Source organism: Marmota monax, unplaced genomic scaffold (genome assembly GCF_021218885.2).
Source record: "Marmota monax isolate L192 unplaced genomic scaffold, Marmota_monax_Labrador192_F-V1.1 WCK01_AAM20220418_F8-fsc00013, whole genome shotgun sequence".
In the NCBI taxonomy this organism is placed as follows: domain Eukaryota; kingdom Metazoa; phylum Chordata; class Mammalia; order Rodentia; family Sciuridae; genus Marmota; species Marmota monax.
The window spans coordinates 18,850,741-18,874,638 of record NW_026692202.1 but is presented as its reverse complement, the minus strand read 5'-3'; the positions used below and the strand labels follow the sequence as shown (position 1 = coordinate 18,874,638).

The 23,898-nt window shown below is 40.8% G+C and overlaps 1 protein-coding gene across 11 annotated transcripts in view; it reads right to left on the bottom strand.

The window, feature by feature from the left end:
- Positions 1-733: 733 nt before the first annotated feature.
- Positions 734-23,898, bottom strand: part of Bach2 (BTB domain and CNC homolog 2) — a 337,701-nt gene continuing 314,536 nt past the window's right edge. For all 11 annotated transcript variants that reach the window (XM_046431287.2, XM_058575631.1, XM_058575647.1 and 8 more), the window contains 2 exons: positions 11,644-11,850; positions 734-6,960 (listed from right to left, as the gene is read on the bottom strand). In XM_046431287.2, the coding sequence (XP_046287243.1) occupies positions 6,478-6,960; positions 11,644-11,850 (690 nt within the window). In that variant the 3' untranslated portion in view covers positions 734-6,477. The remainder of the gene's footprint in view (positions 6,961-11,643; positions 11,851-23,898) is intronic.

Below are 23,898 nucleotides of genomic sequence, written 5' to 3'. Positions count from 1 at the left end.
CCTGTGTTACTCATGGACATCTGGCATGTCTACAATGCAGTATCTTGTTTTCCCTTTACATAAAAATCCAAGACACAAGCTTGTTTAACTATATTTACTCCCTGTAATTCTAAACTTCTGTCCTTGAGACTTATTGCATCGTTATATTGGTTTAATGCCCTCTCCCGTTCACGTTCATTTAGTTTTAGGGTTTTTTAATGTTTATTATTGTTATTTTTAAAAGTTCTTTGAGATAAGGTCTCATTTTCTTGCCCAGTTTGCTCTTGAATTTGTGGACTCAAGTGATGCTCCCACAATAGCCTCCCAAGTACCTGGGACTACAGGTGTGTGCCACCATGCTCAGCTTAGTTTTATTTTTTGTTTGTTCTATAAAGCAAATATTTTATTTTGATATAATTTTAGACTCACATATATCTGAAGGAAATAATACCCTTCATGTAGTTTTCCCAATAGTAAGATTTTGCAAAACTACAGTTCAATATCAAAACCAGGAAATTGGGTTTAATGCTTTTTATCTACTCTAATAAGCACTAAGGATTTTTAAAATTCAGAGTTTAGGAATTACACTAACATTATAAAATTTTTAAGATTTCTAATCAGTTTAATCAGGTAGTAGGGAAAGGTCCAAACTAGAAGAAGAAAAATGTCCTCTTAAAAACAAAATATTTCTACAGGCTTCCCACTCTGTAATCTGTAAAACATGGATCAGAGGCAAAAAAAAAAAAAAAAGCAGTTTACAATGCATAATGATATGTCTTTATTTCATCAACAGAAATGGTGTCTAGACAAAATTCAGTTAACACTAGCAATTCAACTGAGTGAATTTTTTTTTGCACAATAGTGTATTTACAATGAGTAAATGAAGTTTCAATTCATTAGTTCTTAGCAATGTTTTCCCCAAAAAGGTAAAAATTCTTAGTTACAGATAATAAGCATCAACCGCCATTTCATCTTTACAATAAGGAAAACCACAAGAAAAACCACAATCACTTAGAAAACAAAAATAAGGACAAGCCTAAGAACTAGTACAATAAAATGATGCATTGAATTAAGTTACATTAATCGCATAGAATCTGTGTAAAAAGTATGTAGAAAAACACCTGATGTAACCTGTTACAGTCGTTGACCAGTTATGAGAGGTACAGAGGGTTATACAGGTAGATATGTGTGAAAACTGTCCCTATTGTTCGACCTGGGGGGAAGGGAAGAGGGGCTGCAGCCCCTTGCATACGCTGAGAAGACCCTGTTTTGAATATGGCCTCTGGAGTTTATAAGGCATATATTAGAGGTGCACTTGCATCAGACTGGTTCTGGAACAAATTCTCACAGGCCCTCTTGCCTTGATTGGCTTACTGTGTCTAACAAGCACCCGAAGCTCCCAAATGCATTTGCCATCTTCCTGATAACTCACTAGAAGTGCCATGTTCTTTTGTCAGAGTGTGAATGGACATTCTAGCATTTGCACACACAAAATGCACTGTTCTGCCTCCAGACATGTTTTGGTAGAAGACTTAGCATCAAACATAGGAAAAGCTCTCTTTGTCCAAGTCCCTTCACTCTTTCCTGATATCCATGTCCAATTATCCCCATGGGAGCATTTGGCACTGAATGTGAGTCTACCTGAAATGAATGGTCTTGGTGCACTTCTGCTTCTACCAAGGGCCACTGTTTTATCTGAGGTCAATAAACTGGAATGAAAATGAAAGTCAGAGTTGCTTGTTCATTGCTTAATAGTGAAATGCATACACCATGTCACAACATTAAATCAAAGCTACAAAAGTTGGCCTTTGCAACCAAGTGGGTATTCTTCACAAAATGGCAGCATCATTTTCATACTACGATTAAAATGTACTGATATTCATTTGATATAAATAATTATGACCCAGAGTGGAGTGTAGGAAAATACCATACACTTACTTCTCTTTGCAAGTAATGTTTTTGCACTGTCGGTTGAATAATTTATCCTCAATCTGCCACAAGAAGACTTTTCTATATACAAATACTATTTGCACACGCTATTTGTGTACAAATATATTCTATTCTACAGCATCAGTCTTGGATGCTTGGGTCATTAGATGGCTCGGGCAGTATTAAAACATACACTTTGGACACAAAATGCCTCCATGCACACAGATTTCCTTTATGAATACCAACTTGACACAGGGCATCTCACTGGCAACTGACTTGCCAAAAATTGGACCTACAAGAAGATCCCGAATTTGGGAAGAAACACTAACTCATGATACAATGAATAGCTTTATTCTTTAAAGAAAATCTTGATCTCTAGTCTGTTTTCCATGATTCGAGGACAAAACTTAATTTTTACCCAGATCTTTCCAGATCTGAAGAGTCCTCCTGAACTGTAAGCAATAGTGGAGCAGTTTGAAGTCACTTATAAAACAGCTCCTAGTTTAAATGAGGCATGGTGTATAGAAGCAGTTTGCTATGTTCTATAGAAAGCTTTGCAGGCTTTGACTCATTTTGAGAGGAAAATACTACTCCATTGGATGCAGAGCAGCTTCCTGGGGCAGGACTTTGAGGTTTCTTTAAAGGCTTACGATTTTCAAATCCATGTTTGTTGTTGCTGCTTCTCCTTCTTCTCTCTTCTTTAATGGCAATCATAAACATTAAAAGAGAATATGTAGGTTTTTGCCAGTCCTCTCATGAAAGTCCTGTAGCTTGGTCCCCGAGCTCCTTTTTAAGGAGAAGTGGCAGTTGGCATACTAGTCACTAGCCTTTTTTTTTTTTTTTTTTTTTTACTTCCTTGGAAAAGCTATACAAGGATTAAATCCAAAATTATAGTGCATCTTAAAAAGCAGCATACTTTTAGAAAGACAGTCAATAAATTACTTTGTACAACATACAAAATAACATTTTCTACTGCAGCATCACCTCTGACGCCTGAGTCATCGTTATGGGAACTCGGAAGAGAAGTAGCAGGATGGCCTAGTAAATTTGCTAGCTTTTTCTTTTCTTTTAAAAAGTTTTAAAAACCATTTTTGTTCCAGAATCAGTATGTAATGAAGTTTGATTTTATTCAAGGCACCCCCAGATAACGCAGAGAAACAAAGACATATAGCAAAGCACTCACCTGCCCAAAGCCTGACCAACCTGAATGAAGGGAGGTGGTCTGGAGACACAAATAGGACAAAGATGGATCCCCAGAGAGGACTAGATTTAGGTGGGATGTTAATTAGTCTTGGGGTCACCTGCACTGGCCCTACCACCACAATCCATTCCTATTATCCTGACCATCTGGAAATGCAACCAGGCTGTCACAGAGATCCTCCCAAAGAGCCCACTATTGGAGTGTTCTTTATTTTTGTAAGGAAGAACTCTTAAAAAATACAACTGAATGTTACCTTGTTGTGCAAACATTTATTCTTTGCTGTTCACTTGCTTTTCCTTTTTATAAAAGGCATGAGGTTGACTAAGGGATCCCAGGTAAAGAAGACAGACTGGGTTTTTCAATTCCACTTTGAGGCAATTTGGATTCTGGTCCCCAGCAAGACCTCCCTTTGAACTGAGACAGAAATATTTCTGACAAACAATGATTCAGAATAGCAAAAGACACAGACTATCACATGAACAATTACATAAAATCAGTCACTGTTTGTTGTGGCTAATGAATGAAATAACTTGTTAAAAATACTTCAGAAGTAGAATGACTGTTTTTTTTAACATTTTTTTTTAAAGCCAGTTCCCATGGCAGAGGTTGGGCAGGGGAAGAGGAAGAAAAGTGAGGCAGAGGCTGATGGGAGGGAAATGAAGGTTGAGTTAGGGTGAAGAGAAAAAGAGACCCCTTCCCTCCTGGAAATGGCTGCCACTCAGGTCTGGGCTACTGAACAACAGAAACCTGGGGAAACAGATGGAATGTGGTCAAGACTACCAGTTGCACATGAGTTGTTACCAGGGTAAATCAAGCAAAGAAGCTGGTCTGCACCTGGTTAGTTATGAGCAGAAGACATTCCTTTTTTAAAAAAAGAGGAGAGGTCACTTAAAAAGGCAACGGGAGAGTTAAAAAAAAATACTGTCTGCTGACTCTTGCACCATAACACACACCTGTGAAGTATCACATGATTCACATTGAGTTAAAATTCTAGCTGTCACCAGTTTTCCACAAAGGCAAACCTCCCGGTGAAGCACAGAGCTGTTCTACGAGGCTGAGAAATTCCAACAACTGTAACAAAAGACAGTAGCTCCAACACAGAGCTCTATTAAAATCTGTCTTTGACAAGTTCGTATGTGTACACACACACACACACTCACACACACACACACACACACACACATGGAGAAACGAAAACCCAGAGGCAGGTTTCAAAAGTGGAACTATTTTAAAAGAAAAGCCTTTTTTTTTTTTTTTAAATCCTACTGCATGAACCAACAAATTTCTGGCATTCATACATATTTAAACATTTAGTGCTAATATTTGTACAGAAAAAAGTTAATACTAAAACATATGTTACTATGATTTCACTTTTCGCCTACTAATCATCTACTAATTTCTCCTTTTACATGCAGCTTTAATATTGTCCAAACAATGGCACAAAAAAGAAACAAAGTCAACCATCTATTCCCACTGCCCACCACCCCATTCCCACATCAAACTGTTCTGGACTCTCTTTTACAGCCAGGCTGAAGTGGCCTTCAGGCTGCTTAGTGAGAGGAGATGGGACCACTGGAAGGAGGGAGCTGATTCCTCTTCCTTGGGGCACACCTTCCTGTAAACATGGCCAGGGGCCAGGATGCCCCCAGAGCCAAGGGAAGCTGCTCTCTCTGGGTTGCAAGCCAACCAGTTTTGCAGCAAGAGAAGAAAATGATCATCAGGTGAGGGTAGGGTGTATGTGTGTGTGTGTTTGGGAAGAGGGGCAGGGAGGACTCCTGGTGATGTCTCCTCCAAAGCCTCTGAATGAAGCTGCCTTCAGACAAGAGAATGGCAAAAAGCCTCAGAGTACAACTTAGCATTAGGAGAAGGAAAGGAGAAGAAATGTGTTAGTCCACGTCAGGGATGGATCTCAGGCTCGAGTCTGCCATGTTCTCTCCTACTTTCGGGGAGCTGCCCCTTAAACAGGACCCTCAGGCTGCGACTCAAATTCCCTCAGGGGAGATGTCCTGGGAGGCCAATCCCAGGCAGGAAAGCCGATGGTTGGTCCTTCAAAGGAGAAGGTCCTACTGCATAACACTTCTAAGAGCAAGCTAATGAAGTGCTGAAATGGATGAGCCTACTCCCTGGGAAAGAAAACAGTTCTAGCTTGATTTCTAGGAGACTTTGCCTGCTGAGTTCTGGTGAGAAAGCATAGATTCCTGCTACTTTGATGCAATTTTGAGTGAGATGTCCAAACTCTCTCCCCACCCAGGAATCTGAACATCCAGCATCAACTCTGAAGTCCTTTATCTGCAGTTAAACTTTACTTAGGGAAAGGTGGGGACGAGGTGAAATATAAAAATATTCAAGCAGATTATTGTCTAAACATCCTAGGATGAATTCATTATTTGGCAAGATTGTTTTTCCTACATAATTATCACCTGAGTGCTTTTTAAAATTAGCTAAAATGTTTTACTTTTTAAACTAAAAGCAAAGAATATACAGTATACTTGAGATATACTGAAGTTACAACTTCATTTAAGAAAATAGGTTTGACCCAAGACTCAGTGCAAGTGGCAAAGTTGACCATTACTGTACAGTATCTGCAAGGAAAAACAAAACAAAACAAAACAAAAACGGAGAACAAACCCACGATGCTCACACGACACCACCTGGCGGTGCCCAAACCAAACTAAACAAACAAAATAAGGGTCTAAAATAAAACCTTGAAAAGCTTCCAACATTGAATTTTATCCATAAATAAGCACAAATTGAACTGTGAAGCAAGAAAAACGTTAACAGTTACCAAACTGGTTTTAAGCATCAGAGACAAAAGAAGAGGAATGTTGGAACCTGTTTATAAATGAGAAATGAAGTTTCCAGTTTTGAGAAAATTGAGGCATGCAGGAATTTTGCATATGGATATATATATATATATATACTTTATATATATTATATATAATATGTACAGTATAGCTATAAAATTTTGATGTGTATAGAAGCTGTCTTCAATGAAAAAAATTGAACATTCAGAAGAAATTCCTGAGATAGGGTTTGTGACATGGGCCACTGAGAAAAAAAATCCGTGGTTGGGTCCTCGAGGTGTTGTAGTCTATCCCTGTGAAGACTGAAATTAACCCACAGACAGACAGTGTCGCACTGTTGTCTTTCCTTGCCTGAGCAAGGGGTAGCACCATTGTGAAGGTAACTCTGTCGCTCCTGCTTGAAGAGAGGAGGGAATACTTCAGAACAGTATTGCTGCTAAGACCACTGTAGTGTGCACCAAATTCATTCTTGGTTCTTCAAGACAACAGATGAACAGTGCCATAGGCTGACTGAAGAACACCTGGATGGGAGAGGTGTGAGGACTGGGAGGCAGATCCGAGTCACTAGGTGTAATCTTTTCTGGGCTGTTCATCAGTCGTACACTTGTCAGTCATTTCCTGGCAGAAGTCTACGGTCACTGACTGGCTCCTGGGTTCAAGAGGAGGTCCTCTCTCAGAGAAGGTTCCTGGGTCAGAACCTTCCAACCTCCTCCCAGAGGTACAATTCTCAGAGGCATTGCTGGGGACCCAAGGGGGCCCGGGGGGAGCCGCACCTGGCTCCAAGCAGCAGGGCACACTTTCCCCCACTGCACACTGGGAGGCTGCAAGGTTCTGCTCAACACCCAAGGGAGTGGGGTTAATACTGGAGGCTCCAGGGAGATCCATGGGGATGAGGACAGGGCAATACCGGTGCAGGGCCTGGATCTGCTCGGGACTCTGGATGTCTCGGCAGACTTCCTGGGAGAGGCAGGAGAAGTTGTCTAACAGTTCCCCCATGCATGCTTTCAGTTGATTCCTCTCCGACAACAGTTTTTCTTTCTCACATACCTGGACAATAGAGGAAAAAAGAGAAGGCTTGATCAATTCTGAAACTGAGGGCACAAGACCAACGTTTATTTTTATATACCATACATCATAACACATCTCATGAACAATGAGGTCAGGGTCAGACACTTAAAAATTACACATGTCCAGGGAGCCTGGACACACAGCTTGGCCATGTCTGCTGCCATGGATACGTTCCCTGTGGTGTCTCTTCATGCTTCCTCTCTGAGACCCAGGCAAGAGAACAGCAAAATCACCACCAAACGGAAAACAGCAGGAAGTCAATGCCCCAATTTCCTGGAATTTGAGGTTTGTAGAACATCAACTGGAAAAAGTCTTAGTCCCAAACCTTATAGTTGAAAATCTCCCTCTACTGTATTGGGTTGCCATTTTAAGAGGCAAAAGTTGACCAATTCTAGCTATCTGACATTCTGAAAATGGCAAAGCTATGAAGATAGTTAAAAGCTTATCTGCGGTTACCAGAGTAAGGAATAAATGAATAAGTGGAGCACAGACAATTTTAGGTCAATGAATCTAATCTGTATGATACTATAGGGGTGAGTACTATAGTATGTGTATATATATATGAATATATATATATACACATACATATCTATATATCTCTTTCTATATATAGTCTTTTATATATTTGTCAAAATGCACAGAATGTACAAACCAAGTGTGAACACTAGTGTAAGTAAGGACTTTGGGTGACAAAGATGTGTCCATGTAGATTATAGCAAATGTGCCACTCTGGAGGGCATGTTGGCAGTGGGGAGGCTGTGAGTGTGTAGGATCAGGGGGCAACTGGAAACTCTGAATATCCCATTCTATTTTTTTGTAAAACTAAAACTACCCTGAAGAAGTAAGTCTACTTAAAAACAAATAAAATCAACCATCAGCAATTTCATGTGGTTCAACCTACACCTGCAGGCTCTTTGGCCTTTGTATCACAGCAGACAGAATACAACAGTTCCCTTTTTGGGACCCTGGACGCAGGACAGGAAGATAGAAACGTGGAGCCTGAGTCCTGACATACTAGCCCACGATTCTGAGATGCTTTCCCCCTTAAGTCAAATCCCACATACGGCGCTTCTGTTACTAAAATTTATCACCTCCTCTGAGAGATGAGTGTAGCACCAGAGAGGAGACTAATTAAGGTTTTACCATCGGTGTTTATGCGAGGTCCATGCGTTGCATATAATGAAGTGGATGAGGAAACCAGGCGCCTGAGGCAGTGTGAAGGGATTCCTGGCCAGCCCTCTGCTGGTGCGGGTGGGAAGGGCAAGGGAGGAAGGGAGGGAAATGAAGAGGAGGGAGAGAGGAGCAGACATCGCATGCACAAGGAGCAAGTCTCCGATGTGGTAGCTGCACGTGCTGTAACACGAATACAATCTGGCAGGCAGCGTGGGCATGTGTGTCGGAGAGAGAGATTTACATGGGGAAAGGGCACCTGCTAAAATATTTATAAATTTATCAAGAAAACATGTTTTAAAAATGAAAAATAAACAGATGTACAAGTGCGACTCGAGAGAAATACATTATGCGAGTTTGCACAAGCGGAGTGGCGGGTGTGTGGGAGACGGTGTGGGTGTGGGAAGTGAGTGTGGGGCCTGCTGTGGATTGTGCAGGGTGAGAGGGGTGGGGATGGAAGCTGTCCTTCCTGCCCAGGCCATCTCTGTCACGGGATCAGGCAAATGAGTGGAGCACCTGTTTAGCTGATAAGAAATAAATCAACAAGGGAGGTCTTTTGGGAAGAGAGTCTTGCATGCATGATGGATCACCTGGACCCCTCTCCTTTGAACCTAGAAACCTGCAAAGGAAGGGGCAGCAACTCCCAGCCACCAGGAAAGGAATCTCAGTCTCAATTCTGCCACAGCAGCTTGGCTAAGGCACACACCACTTGTGAAAAATGTCTGGGCCACTTTCTAGGGGAAAGAAAATGAGGTGCCCCTTGTGAGAGTTTTGGCTCTGCAGGAAAGGCAGCATGAGTCACGCCTTGGGTAAAAACAAAGTTCAAAATCACAGATACAGATTGATGAGCGTGTGGCACTCTTAGCACTGGAACACAGCATAGTATTTAAGTGGTCGCCAAAAAGTGGTGCAGAACTAGGAATTCTTAGTTTTTCCACCGAACAATACCAGCAAAGGTAGATATCTGCCTATATAGTTTCTATCTTTAGATATCTGCTATATAGTTTCTCAGATTTTGTTATTTGTTCAGTATTACACAATTATAACAGCAGAATGTTATTAAAATCTTTTTCTCTACTACCTGAAGAGAGGGGCAGAGCAAGAATTACTATAGAGATGTGACCCTGTAGACTTGTACCTGGTTGTCTTGGTGATCTAAGCCCACCAGGCTTTCAGAAGATCCACAATCACCAGCAGGAACATCCTGCTTCCTTATGTGGTTTAAGTTATGTTCTGTATTAAAACATTGAGGGCTGGGGACATAACTCAGTGGTAAAGCTCTTGCCTAGCGTATTCAAGGCACTGGGTTTGAGTCCTAGCACTGTAAAGAACAAAACAACCTCCTGCCCCCGCCCCCCCCCACACACAAATCAAACAAACAGAAAACACTAAGGAAAAATTTGGAAAACAAAAAAATTTGTAATCTTCTGGCCTAAATTGTCACAACTTCCAGTAAGTTCTTAAAAGCCAACAGTGGGCCAATGCTGGTGATTCAGAGATGATGAAGACACTGTCTTGTCCTTGAGGAACTTACAGTTTAGAGTTGGCGGTGGCGGGGACAGACACATGCACAAATAACCTAAGAATGAACGATAAGCACTAAATCAGAGGGCAGATCAGGGCTCCCAGGGCAAGGCCTCAGTCTAACTGGAGACTCAGCAAAGGCAGACTTCCTGAAGAGTTGACCTGATTCTTAAAGCACAAAGCAGATAATTTGAGAAGGAAGAAGTAGAGGAATGTCCAGGGTAGAGGGGAGTCAGTAGGCATGAATGCAGAAGTATAAAACAGCAGGAGATGTGGGGTAAATATGGACAGTTTGATATCATTAGGGGTTGAATCCTAAGAAGGCAGTGAAAGGAGATGCCAGAGGGACAGTTTAGAAACTGAATCATGGAGAGCAGGGTATGTCTTTAAAAATGTTTCTAAGTTGATGCATATTAATTGTGCATATTTATGGTGTACAATGTGATAATTCAACATATGAATACAATGTGAATGATCAATTCAGGCTAATTAGCCTGAATTTCTCTTTCCTTAACCACTTTTAATTTCTTTTTTTGGGGGAAACTTTGAGCTCCTCTTTTCCAGTTCTTTATAAGATAAATAATAAATTGTTATGAACTATAGTTCTATAGTTGTAAAACATTGCAATTTATTTCTCCAATTGTATTTTGGTACCTGTTATCCAGCCTCCCACTAGGATTGCTCCTTAGCAAGGACTGACCTTACTAAGGAGCTTTGGCTTTACTTTGCAGGTGATGGGATCTACTGACCATGGGCAGATTTTCCCTGTATCATGTCAAAACAAGAACAAAAACAATAGCAAACCCCTGAAGTCCAAGGTTATCTTTTCTTAATTTTTTTTTACAACTTTATTTTATTTATTTATTTTTATGTGGTGCTGAGGACCGAACCCAATGCCTCACATGTGCTAAGCAAACACTATACCACTGAGCTACAGTCCCCCAGGGTTATCTTAATAATAAATTATACAATACTTCCTTGGGCTTTCCCAATATCTCATCATTGCTCACGAGGCAATGAATTTGCTGCAAATAGCCTGAGAACCTAAACTTAGATCTTGACCATATTATGTGGCCTCTCTCTTCTTAAGCTTGACACAATCCAAGGCCAGAATTTGGATATCTTGACCATATTATGTGGCCTCTCTCTTCTTAAGCTTGACACAATCCAAGGCCAGAATTTGGATAGTAGAGAGGTAGAACTGAATAGGTCAAGTTGGTTGTCTTCAAAGCTATAGTCAGAAGCCAGAGGTTGACTATATTTACTTCCTATATCTTGCGGATGCTTACCAAGGAGAAGGGTGGGGACACATAACTCTGAGCATGGAGGAGCCTGGGAGATGGGAATTTGTTTCCTGAGATAAAACATTCTCAGGCACAGGGAAGAGATGGCAGCCACTTTTAGAAGAATTGCAAAATCAAGGACCTGGGGCTGCAAAGGGTGCTAGATCATCTCACTAAGCAACTGCCTCTCTGTAGGTAGATGTCCTATCTCTCACCTATACTCTTCTGCTGGGACGCAGAGAAAGCAGTGGTAAAATAACACCATTTGGGATCAGACATCTAGGTTTTCATCCAAGGAAATTTACCTAATCTTTTGCATCATAGTTTCCTCCTCTATAAATGGGGATAAAATAGTATCTAAGTCATAGTGTAGATTAAATGTGATCATCCACAAAAATAGTTTAGAAGAATACCTAGTCCACTAGTGCATGCAATAAATATCTGCTATTATTACATATCAAATGGAAAATTAAAAAATTCCATATGGATGACTGAAGGGATGACACATGATTCCACACCTACACACCCACACACAATGCAAAATTTCTGTTGAGAAATTTCCTTAAAAATAAATCCAATTCCCAAAAGGGTGCCCCTTCTCTCTATTTCTCCAGTCATCACTGCTACAAATTTACATCAGTCCTGGTCACTTTGGTTACTGAACACAACTGATGGGTCAACTCACCAATTTGCGGATTTCACATTCTAAGTTCTGAATACAGTCCAGTTTCCTCTTGCGGCAGCGCTGAGCTGCGATGCGGTTCTTGCTGCGCCGCCGGACGTCGTGAATGAACTCTAACTGTTCTGAGGTTAGCTTGTGCATCTTAATCATCATCTGGAAATCGTTCCTTGGAAGATCTGTGATTTGATCTACAGGAAAAGGAAGTTTAACCTGAAACCAAGAAAAACAGAGAAAGATTATAGCATCTGGATTTTAATTTTAATTCTGATAGAACATCAGAGAATGGTCACTGCTCTTTTTAGGATCACCAGGCAGTAGGGGAACTACTGAAAGCAAGATGCAATTAATTGTGGCCTCTCTCTTCTTCAGCTTGACACAATCCAAGGCCAGAATTTGGATAGTAGAGAGGTAGAACTGAATAGGTCAAGTTGGTTGCCTTCAAAGCTATAGTCAGAAGCCAGAGGTTGACTGTATTTACTTCCTATATCTTGCGGATGCTTATCAAGGAGAAGGATGGGGACACATAACTCTGTTTTAAATACAAGTAAGATGAAATATTTGGGTAAGCAAACAGAATAAGAACACAAAAGTACAATGTGGTTGTTATTCCTAAAACTTTTGAGGCAAATTACACGGAAATTGTGTCATTTTCTCCCATTGCCATAGTGCTTTTACAAGAGGGACTCAGTATATATCTATATGAAGATAAAAACCTTCAGCCACAGACATATAGCATAACTCAATAAAATGGCAAGTTATAGGGAGGTACTATTGAACAACTTATGCAAAACACTCGAATGAAGAGAATCATTCCTACCTTGAAGATCTGGAAAGATAAAACAATCAGCATGATTCTTAGTCACAACAGCAAAAATGTCAAGCAAGAAATAACTTGGATAGCTCTGCCAATGTAGACTAGGAGTCAGAACTGGGTTTTATTCTTTCTAATCAGACATGAGACAAGGGGGTCTCTCTCAGTCTCAATTTCCACATCTGCAAAATGGGGTATGCTTTTTAGCTGTCCTGTGTTATGCACTGTAACTGTGTGTTAGGTACTTTGGCAGACTGTGTTTTCCAAAAATGGCTATAACATCTCACATTTTCTATTACAACATAATGTTTTCATTCCTCTATCAAGAATGTGAGGCATATTCCTGCCATATCAACAGAATTCACTGGATTTCTGGGGCCAGAAAGGCATGCAGTTTCCCCTTAGCCCTCTTAGACTACTTGTTCTGGAGGAAACCAGCTGCCATGCCATAAGAATGCTCAAGCAGCTCTGTGGACAAGCCCATGTGGAGATGAGCCAACACCTCCAGCCAATAGCCAGCCTCACCTCAATAGTCATGTAAATGGGCTACCAAGAAATGGATTCTCTAGCCCCACTCAAACCTTCAGATGAACACCCACTTCAACCCCATGAGAAATCCTCAGTCAGTATTGCTCATGGGCCACTCCTGAATTCCTGACTCCCAGAAACTCTGAGAGATATTAAAGGATCATTGTATAAACCATTAAATTTGTGGATGACTTATTACACAGCAATATATAATCAATGTAGGTACTTTTGTCCATAAGATTCTTACTTTCAAACTCTTGCCAAGTCAAGGTAAATGAGCATTAGCTAAAGAGAAGATGCTTGAGGGATAGATGTGCTTTCCCTGTATGGTTAAATGCTTGACTCTAATCCTGAGGTGGTTTGAAATATTTTTTTCTTTTCTCTCTCTCTCTTTTTTTTTTTTTGGTGATACTAGGGATTGAACTCAGAGGTGCTTTACCACTGAGCTACACTGCCAGTCCTTTTTATTATATTTTGAGAGTCTTGTTAAATTGCCCAAGCTGGCCTAGAACTTGTGATCTTCCTGCCTTACCCTCATGAGTCACTGAGATTACCAGCATGCACCACTGCAGCTGGCTGGCTGAAATGTTTCTGAGGAAGAGAATAACAAACAATGAAAATGCAAAAATGTAAGAGCCTCTATTGCAGAGGTGAGAATGAACCAAAGTTCTCTGTCTCCAGGGCCTCCTGAGCACCCATGAGGTGAAGAACACAGGCCTACACCTTTGAGCGGTTTGTCACCCTTTCTAAGGCTCTTAATGACAATTCAGTTATTTCTGGTTTAAATTCTGGTCCTGTTTCAGGAACTCCTGGTAAAGAAAGGAAGGCTCCAAACTGCTTGTTCAGGAAACACAATGTTACCAGCTCAGATGGCTGAGTTTTTGCATACATTCGCCTCTGCTTTGGATGGGCCAGCAGATGGCACTACAAACCTACACTTCATTCCCATGCTAGACCTGGGCTATGTAACAGGAACAGCAGCCACATAGGTGATTTTAAATTTTCCAGTAGCCACATTAAAATAAATAGGTGAAATTAATTTTAATAATGTTATTTAGCCCAACAGAGCTGGAATATTTCTGACATGTAATTAATACAGAAATTATAAGAAATCTTTAACATTTAAAAAAAATTCAAACACCCAAAGCATATACATACATATATGTGTATACATTTTATCATTCTAGCACATCACAGCTCAGACTGGCCACCTTTCAGGGGTTCTCTAGCCATGTGCAGGGTGTGACTACTGTGCTGGACAGCACAGCTCTAGAAGACTCAATCTGAGCAGCCAGAAAAACACACGAGCCTGGGTTTCATGAATCAAAATATTTATGGTGAAGGAGTCAAGCCCTCATTACTATTCAGATGCTTTTGTGTTAATGTGGTGTCTTTCAAGGGACTGAGAGTGAAGAAGTGTCTCTAGCCTAAGCTCAAGCCTTTTCTTTGGTTGCATCAGATACTGGCAGATCTGATTTCTGATTCTGGCATCGGTGGTTAGTTAATCCTCATGCACAAAGGCAATCACCCTAAATGATCATTTGACTTCTCTGTAGTTGGGTGCAATTTCTTTGTCAGTTTACTTCCTACCTCTGAGCCAGCTCAATGTGGCATTTACTAAGGGCTCCCAATGGGTGCTCTGATTGGACTTCCACATGGTGAACCATGTCCCATGACACCTGTAAAATTTTGGCCCAAGAAAGCAAAATCGCAGCAGAGCACATTACACTATTCTCAGCTGAGCCCTGCTCCAACTGCTAAAGACAGGCAGCCAGGACAAACAGTTCCTTGTTACAGGCTGGGGAAAGGCCTTTGTCCATGGGGCTGTGTTTACACAAGGCTTATAATGATATGAAAGAATGTTTGATTTCCCTTTTATACCCTTTGGATAACAAACAGACACTCAAATCCCGGACAGTTTCTCTGTAACACAGAGGTCTGTCTGTTGGAGACATGGGATGTTTCGACACAGCAGGGGTTGTGGCATTTTGGGGGCTCCTGGAGTTTCCCCCTCTGGTGACAACAAAGCCATTCTTCTGCTCCAAATTATGTGTACTTGTTTTCAGAAAGAAAACACACCTATAATTCAGGCCACAGCGAAGTCAAAAGGACTTCCAAACCAAGAGCTTCTGTATTTAAAGTCATCTAGACAGTAAACATAAAACACAAGGGAGACAGGACACGGGACTGGCAGGAAAAGGGAAAAATCAACAATCCTAGTTTCAAAGTCCTTGAAGCAAAAGGCCAGATGAATTTCAGCAGGGCTGTTGCAACTCAAGCTGCTTTTTAAAAAGGGTCACAGGAAAAGAAAATAGTCAACTACAGACTTTCTTCCATGTGGGAAAAACAAAACAACAAAAGAAACCCCTCGCTCTTGGGTCTTTTTAGAGATGTTACCCCTGCAGCAAGGAAGAACTTTCACTGATTAGCAGGTGGAGGCCCCTGACTTGTTCCTGGAGGGCCATGGTGGGAGCCTGACTACATCTCTTTATTGCTTTCAGAGTGTTAAGTTGGAGCCAATGGGCATCTTCCCCGGAGACGAGGAGCAGCCATCAGTCCTTTGGTCGCCTGGAGAATATTCTACTCACAGACTCTTGGGTGCCCAGCATTCCCCACTTGGGGGCAGAAAAGTCCAATAATGAATTCCACTGGGGCTTGGAAAGCTGAAACACATGGAGAAGACTGGGGCTGTCCTCTTTTTCTCTGGGAAAATTACTACATCACAAATAAGCCCAACAGGGCTTAACATCTTACTGGCCCTCCACCCACTGATTCTTCCAGGATTTCACTTCTCATCAGTGATTCGGTTTTCATTTATAAGACCTCATGAACAGTGCAGAACAGACAATCTGACAAGATGAAGAGCCCTGCCAACTATCACCAACACCTGTCTGAAGGGCCTCCAATTATATATTGCCAGCCACATGTGGCTCCAGGCAGGCAGGCAACATAAAAGGGGAAATGCATGTGGGATTTGTCAGTGCTGATTCTCCTCAGCCATGAGTCTGCTGCTTTGGTTCTGAGAAGAGCTCAGACACGCAGGAGCAGCCACTGGTCAGCAAGTCAAGGGCCAAAGAGGGCACTACAGGCTGCTGTCACAGTTTGCACAATAAGCTACTGTTGATTTTACCCAGCCCTGGCAAAGTGCTGACTCTTCTCTTCCCTCAGGAACACACAGGAGGAAAGGGATTAGAAATTGGTTTTTAGGATGGTATTTGCTCTATCTCCCCTAAGCAATGTCCAGAGGAGGGTTAAATCTTCCAGGGGCTCCAGCTCTTTAGCAGTCAGCAAAATGGATGGTTCTTGCAGCATGCCCAGGGACCTCTAGCCTAAGGAGCTGACAAAGGGTGGCAGGAGGCTGGGATATCAAGATGGTGCATGAAACCTTAAATGTCCTTCCTTCGTGCTGTCTGCATGGCCGGACAGAGTCCCTGAATAGGGGAGCCTGCAGCCAGACCCGCCCCTCTCCCCCAGTGCCAGTATTCCCTTCTCAACAAACAGCTTGCCAACAACTACCTGGATTCTTTAGCCTAAGTCATTACCCCCTTTCTTTTCATTAAAAAAATTTAAAAACTTACATGAATATAACTTCTTACAGAAAATTTAAATTTGAGACAAAAGGAGAGGAAAAAATTCCCATCCCCAAATGACAACTCTCTTGGATCATGGATTTCTGCATGATATTCATTTGTTTAGCAATTTTTTTTCCATACTGGGGATTGAACCCAGGGGTTCTTTACCACAGGGCTACATCCTTAGTCCTTTTTATTTTGAGATAAGGTCTTGCTAAGCTCCTGAGGCAGGCCTCCAAATCTGTCATCCTCCAGCCTCAGCTTCCCAAGTAGCCTGGATTTCAAGTGTGCACCCCTGTGCCCGGCTGCTCTGCACATTTTGTTAAAGAAGTTGCAATTAGTGGTACCATTTCATCTCACCATGCCTCTGAACACACATTTCACTTGCCTGGTGCTTTTCATTTGCTGGGTAAGGGTTATTGGAAAAGGAAGACGGAGCTGCAGATTTTGGAGTGACAGTCCCAAACATGCATGTCTTTGGAAGAGTGGTTTGTGAATATTTTTTTCCAATTTTAGTTTCACTATCAGATGTTGAATGGAAGCTGCAGTAGTAGGGCCATATTAATAAGATACTCTGAGACACTGATGTACAGTCAGCTCTTTGAAGCCTTTAATCTGTGCTCTTTAAGTCTCTTGTCCTGGTGAGCTGTTGGGGAGGCAGCAAGATACTCACTGGACTGGTGATTCTAGGGCTGGTGGAAGGAGTCAGCCAGGTCAGTACTGAGTAGATGCCAATGATATGATCTCCTTTCCGACTAAGAAATGCCCTTCTACTCTCTATTCTTGTGGTCCAGTTTATAGCACAATTTGTGGAATACCTGGGATTTTATCCTAATGTTGAAACTTATGAGCTGTGTGATTTCAGACAGGTCACTCTCTCTGTTCTAGTGCTCTTTGAAGATCTGTGAGTCAGACAGAAGTACCAGTTACCCTACTTAGCCTATAGGGTTGCTATAAAGAATAAAATTGGATCACTGAAGAAGAAAGTGCTTTGAAAAACGTGATCTGCCTGTTGACATGTAGTATTATTATTTCTATCAGCCCCCACTGTCTTTGTCACTTGGCTTCTTCTTCTAGACATACAGTATGCTTTGGAGTTCCAGATGTTGAGAATGTTGTAGACAAGATGAAAACACTGTTGCAATTAGAAATATGACCAACTTCTACACTGCCCTGCAAGGTCTTCTTTTTATAAAGCAGACTAATTACAGACACTTCTAAAAACATGCCTGATTCACCAAACCACAGAAATGATTGTAAAAATTTTACATACAAAGTGTGTGTCAAAGCCAGCATTTGGGTAGGAGGAGTTAGTAAGACATGGCTCTTCTGTACCATTTCAGTGTTTGCTCTGAAGGGAATTTTTCTCTTTCTCTCCCTATGCCCCCCGATACATTCACTCTCATATACTTTTATCCCCTCAATGTGAATCATGTTAGTAAAGCAAATCCAGATAATTAATTAACTCTACTTTCTAGTGATTAAAAAAAAAAACAAACCTAAATCCACAATTACAAACACTTTGGGTACAAAACAGTTTTACTAGGAAGCTTACTACTTGGAAAAGTGTGACTGCTCTACAATTTTCAAGTTCTAAAAACACACCTATAAACTAATAGTGAGATACCATATCACATTTACTAGAGGGTTACAATAAAAAAGGACATACAATAGTAAGTATTGGTGAGGATGTGGAGAAACCAGATCCCTTATATGCTGCTGGAGGGAATGTAAAATGCTACAACCACCTTAGAAAAACAATCTGGTAGTTCTTCCAAAGGCTAAATATAGAGTTATCATATGATTCAGTAATTCCACTCTTAGATACACAATGAAAAGAACTGAAAACATGTCTACGAAAAACTCACACTCAATGCTCATAATAGCATTATTGGTAATGGCTAGAAAATGTAAACAACCCAAAGTTTCTCAACCAGTGATGATTCAACAAAATGTCAGATGGCTCAAAAAAATGGATCCACATGATGGAATATTGTTCATCAATAAAAAGGAATGATGTACTGAACCCAAAAGCCCATATATTGTAAGATTCAATTCATATGAAATGTCTAGAACAGACAAGGCCATTGAGACTGAAGGTAGATTAGTGGTTGCCTGGGGTTGAGGGAAGTAGGCGATAGGAGTGACTATTAATGGGTACAATGTTTTCTTTTGGGGTGATGAAATTTTTTTGGAGAAGTCTGTACAACTGTAAATATATTAAAACCTATTGAATTATTCACTTTAATAGGGTGAATGTTCTGATTTGGATAGGACATATCCCTCAAAGGCTCATGTGTTGAAGGCTTGGTCCACATGCAGCAAAATCCAGAGGTGGGGCTTTGAGAAGTGATCAGATCATGAAGACACTGGATCTCATTAATAGATCAATCTGTTGATTAGTTCATAATTGAAAGGATTATTGGGAGGTGGTATAAACTGTAGTGGTGGAGCCTCGTTGGAGGAAGTCTTGGGGGGTATCCTGGAGGGATATATCTTGTGCCTGGTCCTTTCTTCTCTCTCTCTTTGCTTCTTAGCCACCATTAGGTGAGCAGCTCTGCTTCACTATACCCTCTCAACATGATGTTCTGCCTTACCACAGGTCCAAAGTGATGGGGCCAAGCACCTATGGACTGAAACCTCTGAAACCATGAGCCAAAAACCTATTTTTCTTTAAGTTGATTTTCTCAGGTATTTTGTCACAGCAATAAAAAGCTGATTAACACAGTGAATTTTATGGTATAGATATTATGACTCCATGAAAAAATAAACGTGTGTGTGTTCAGATATACATACATACATACAATGCAAACATTAAAGACCTACACAAAAATGAAAATTTCCCTGTACTCCCTTTCCCAAACCTTGCTTCCAACTTATCTTATTCTGTGTACTGGTTCTATATCTTATTCTGTATTCTTTTTTTTAAAAAAATGTTTTATTAGTTATTGATGGACCCTTATTTATTTATTTTTATATGCAGTGCTGAGAATCAAACCCAGTGCCTCACACATGCGAGGCAAGTGCTCTGCTACTGAGCCAAACCCCAGCCCATTATTCTGTATTCTTATATGTATTTTATGAAAGGAACTAGGACCTTGTTATGCATACTGGTTTGTGACTTTTTACATGATATGACTTGTTCACTTGTTTCATCCTTGGAAGAGAAAAATTTACAAACTGACTTCTTTTTTTTTTAAGTTTTTGCCTTTAGCTTTTATTTTTTTTTTTTTTTGAGAGAGAGGGAGAGAGAGAGAGAGAGAGAGAGAGAGAGAGAGAGAGAGAGAGAGAGAGAGAATTTTTTAAAATATTTCTTTCTTTTTTTTTTTAGTTCTCGGCAGACACAACATCTTTGTTTGTGTGGTGCTGAGGATCGAACCCGGGCCGCACGCATGCCAGGCGAGCACGCTACCTCTTGAGCCATATCCCCAGCCCCACAAACTGACTTCTTAAGGAATATAGCAAAACCAGAAAAGTCATAAAGAAAAGAAAAAAACCTGATACCTTGACTAGATAAAATTTAAGATTTTCTATATGGAAAAAATACTATAAATAATAAATAGACTAGGAGAAAACAAAGGTAACATCCATGAGAAAGGAATAATAATCCTAATATTCAGGATTAAGGTCTTATAAATTGTTTAAAGCTAAACACCACAAAAGAATAATGGGCAAAGATGTAAAATGGCAATTCATAGGTAAGGAAATTCAAATGGTGAAATACACCAAACAAGAGGTTAACCTCACTGGCAGTCACCATTTTATACCCATCAAAAAAGCAAAAGTTACAAAGACTGGTGATAACTAGCACTGGGAAGAATGGAGGAAATAGAGACTCCTTACCTGCTGAAAGGTATTTGAATCGCTATAATCTGTTAACTTGTTGGCAAGGTAATTAGATGGTCTAAATAAAAGGGTAAAACCTTTACCTCACTTATGAGACTACAACCCATATAAATAAAAGAACCACTACTAACAATATGTTCACAAAAATGTTTATTGGAGCAATCTTTATAAGGGGGAAGAAAGTGGAAGCAATTGAAATATCTGTTGCTAGGTGATAGCTGAATAAATTATGACTTATGGGAGCTATGGATATTAGAGAAGCACATGTTGGCAGTATGTGATCGACTAGAGGCATGTACACAGTAGATAGCTATGTGGAAAAGGAAGTTGCTGAGAATTATACAGCATAATGCTATTAAAATATGTGAATAAATATCATTAGAGGCACAGAGGAATCTTGTTAAATTTGGTATATTTGGGGCTGGGTATTCCGTATTTTAGCACTTAAAAAAAGAAAGTTGTGGGTGTAGCTTAAGGTAGAGCACATGTTTAGCTTGTGTGAGTCTCTGAGTTTCATCAACAGCACCCCCCAAAAATTATTTAAATTATTTAATTGATAAAGAACTTTATTGTGCTAATTTAAGTCTTTTTCAAAGCTAGGAAAGAGTTAAAAAAGATGATAAATTTAAAAATTAAAAATTTTTATTAAAATTAAAACATTAAAAATTTATGAGATGGGAGAGCTACTTAACATGGTGTAATTAGAACATCTTATGGAAGAAAAGCTATATCGACCCTTTTCTTTTGAGCTAACATTTGGCTCCTTACAAAAGTGGAGAAAAAGAGACTGGGCAGGAACACCTTTAGTATTAGACTGGTGGTGGGTTGCATGTAGGAACCCCAAATTGGTTTCTGACTCTGGTGTCTCCTTGGGGTTTACCTGAAGAGAAAGCACCTGGATCCCATATGACAGCAAGTCAGAGCAGAATAAGTCTAACAGATGCTGGCTTCTGGATCAGTTAAAAACACAAAACAAAACAAAAAAAAAAAAAAAAAACAAGTTATAACTCATGTGGGGAAGGAACTGCCTTTAGCATATTCCTGAGAACAACACTTCCACCAGGTCAAAATAACTCCTTATAAAAATGTTATTACTTCCCAGAGGAGCAGTCATGCCAAGTCCCTGAGACACAGTCAGTTCTTAGAAAACCTGACCTCCCCTACTCTAGGAACACTGAAATGTCAAACTGGGAAAAAGTTTAGCTTGACTATTTCTCCTCTGAACAAAGTAAATTACCAAGAATGGCTGAGTGTGACTCCTGAGATGGCAGAGAGCTTTGGCAAATGTCTCTTTTCTTGTAACTTAGGGAATGCAAAATGTTATGGTTTGGATATAATGTGTCTCCTCCTGCCCCCCCAACCCACCACAAGGTCATGTTAAACAATGCAGGTATGTTCAGAACTGAAATGATCAGATTATGAGAGACTGTAACCTAATCAGTGGATTGATCCATTTGCTGTAGAAATTATTTAAAAGGAATACTGTAATGGGTGGTAAATGCAAACAGGTAGGGTTTGGTTGGCGGAAGTTGGTCACTGGGGGCATACCCTTGGGGATTATATATCTTGTCCCTGGCTCCATCTGCTTATTCCTCCACTTCATACCTAACATGAGCTTTCCTCTGCCATGCCCTTCCACCATGAAGTTCTGCCTCACCGTGGGCCCAGAATAATTGGCCAATCATAGACTGACCTCTGAAATCATAAGCCTCAAATGAACTTGTCGTTCTTGTCAGGTATTTTGGTTATAGTGACAAAAAACTGACTAACACAGCAAACAACAGATTTAAGTAAAAACAAAAATTACAAGCAGGGGTATTTATTTAGGGGAGGGTAGTCCTATTCTTGACTTTCTATAGGTTGAAAGAAAAATTCTTCCTTCTAACTGAGTATTTTCAGCTCTAAGGTGGATGTTGACGTGGCCTGAACGTGGAAAAGACACATGCTTTCTTGCTGATGGTGCTGAGTTCCAAAAAGTGACATAAGCTCTCTTTTGGACTATTACAGGGGCACAAGGAACTGTATCCGAAACTGACAGTTCCTGAAACATATGCACACATCATAAAAACACAACCTCTTGAGGGCTGAATGGTGGGGTTTCTCTAAAAGGACAGGCATTAGTCTTCTTTTCACAGAGTACAGGGCAAGATAAGTCGTCACGCGGATGAACTTAGCCCAGAGATGAGCTTTTTGCATCAGGTACACTGCTTGACAGTTCCGGGGACAAAAAGCAAACCCCACAGAAGTTGTGGTCAGAAGGAAAGAATGAATGAGGACAGAGAATGCAAACATTTCCCTGTTTTCACAAAACCTCACTCCTCCGGAGGCCAGGACATATCTGTGCATCTGACTGGGATACTGGGTGCATCCCAAACCCAAGGGGATAAGGTACATCTGAATGGAAATAGTTCCTATTCATATTTCCTTTATAATTTTCTTAGTTAAATTCAATCCTCTGTTTTTCTGTCTTTCTCCATTTGTGCCAGGTAGTAACAGTAGAGCAGGGAACAGGCTAGTTAGCAAAGCAGAGGAAGTGACCACAGGGCATTTCTACAGTTGGCACAGGGAGCTCTGGAATCTATTTTCAAAACATGCCTGAACTAAAACCTCAAGTGCTTCTTGCCTGCCAATCTTGCGGAGGCTGAATAAACTGCACGTGGCTCTGTAAAAAGTCACCTCACCCCGTGTGGCATTTCTGCTGTCTGGTTAGGTTAACATCTGCTGCCCCACAGAAGCTAACACCCAGGAAGTGCAGATGAGTCCAGTATGCTGGCCTCACGAGGACCACACTTCCTTTCTTCTGTGCTTTCTGGACACAGGAGTGTAGGACTTGTCACTGGCTAGGTTTGCTCACTCCTGCTCCTGAAGCAGATCTGAGGCACAGGTGTGTCTCAGGCTGGTTCCGTGTCAGCAGCAAGACAGTGCAGAGAGTGCCAGGTTATGACACAGACTCCTGATTTATCTAGGGAACACTGTGGGGACCAATGGAGGCTCCTATTCTTCTCTCTCTTTAGTCACATGAGTCTTGCTCATGATATGGCTGGTGTTGCCCCTGTTTCTTCTACCACAAGTAGTGAGACATGGACTGAGGCTTTGGATATTTTTATCTACAAAGCACTTTGCTTTCAGGGTATATACAACCACTACTCCATAAAATGACTTCTCATTTTGTGAGAACTCCGGAAATGAGCCATTATATATCTACTTGTGCTGACTAAGACACTTGTGCAGTGATCCTGGGACAAGAATGGATGACCAGCATTCCATCACCTACATTGTGATGGACACAGGATGACCCTGGGGGTCTTCTGTTGACAAGGAAAACATACAAGGTACTGGGAGAGCACTTGTTTTGTGTTGATCTATCTAGTTTCAATCAATCAATTCTGAAAGAGAATCTACATTTCCCTTCATGCTGAAGGGATTGAAAAGCAAGAATGAGGGTGATACATACAGTATCCTTTCAAAGTAGTTGGAGGTGAGAGGAGAAAGGGAGGAGGA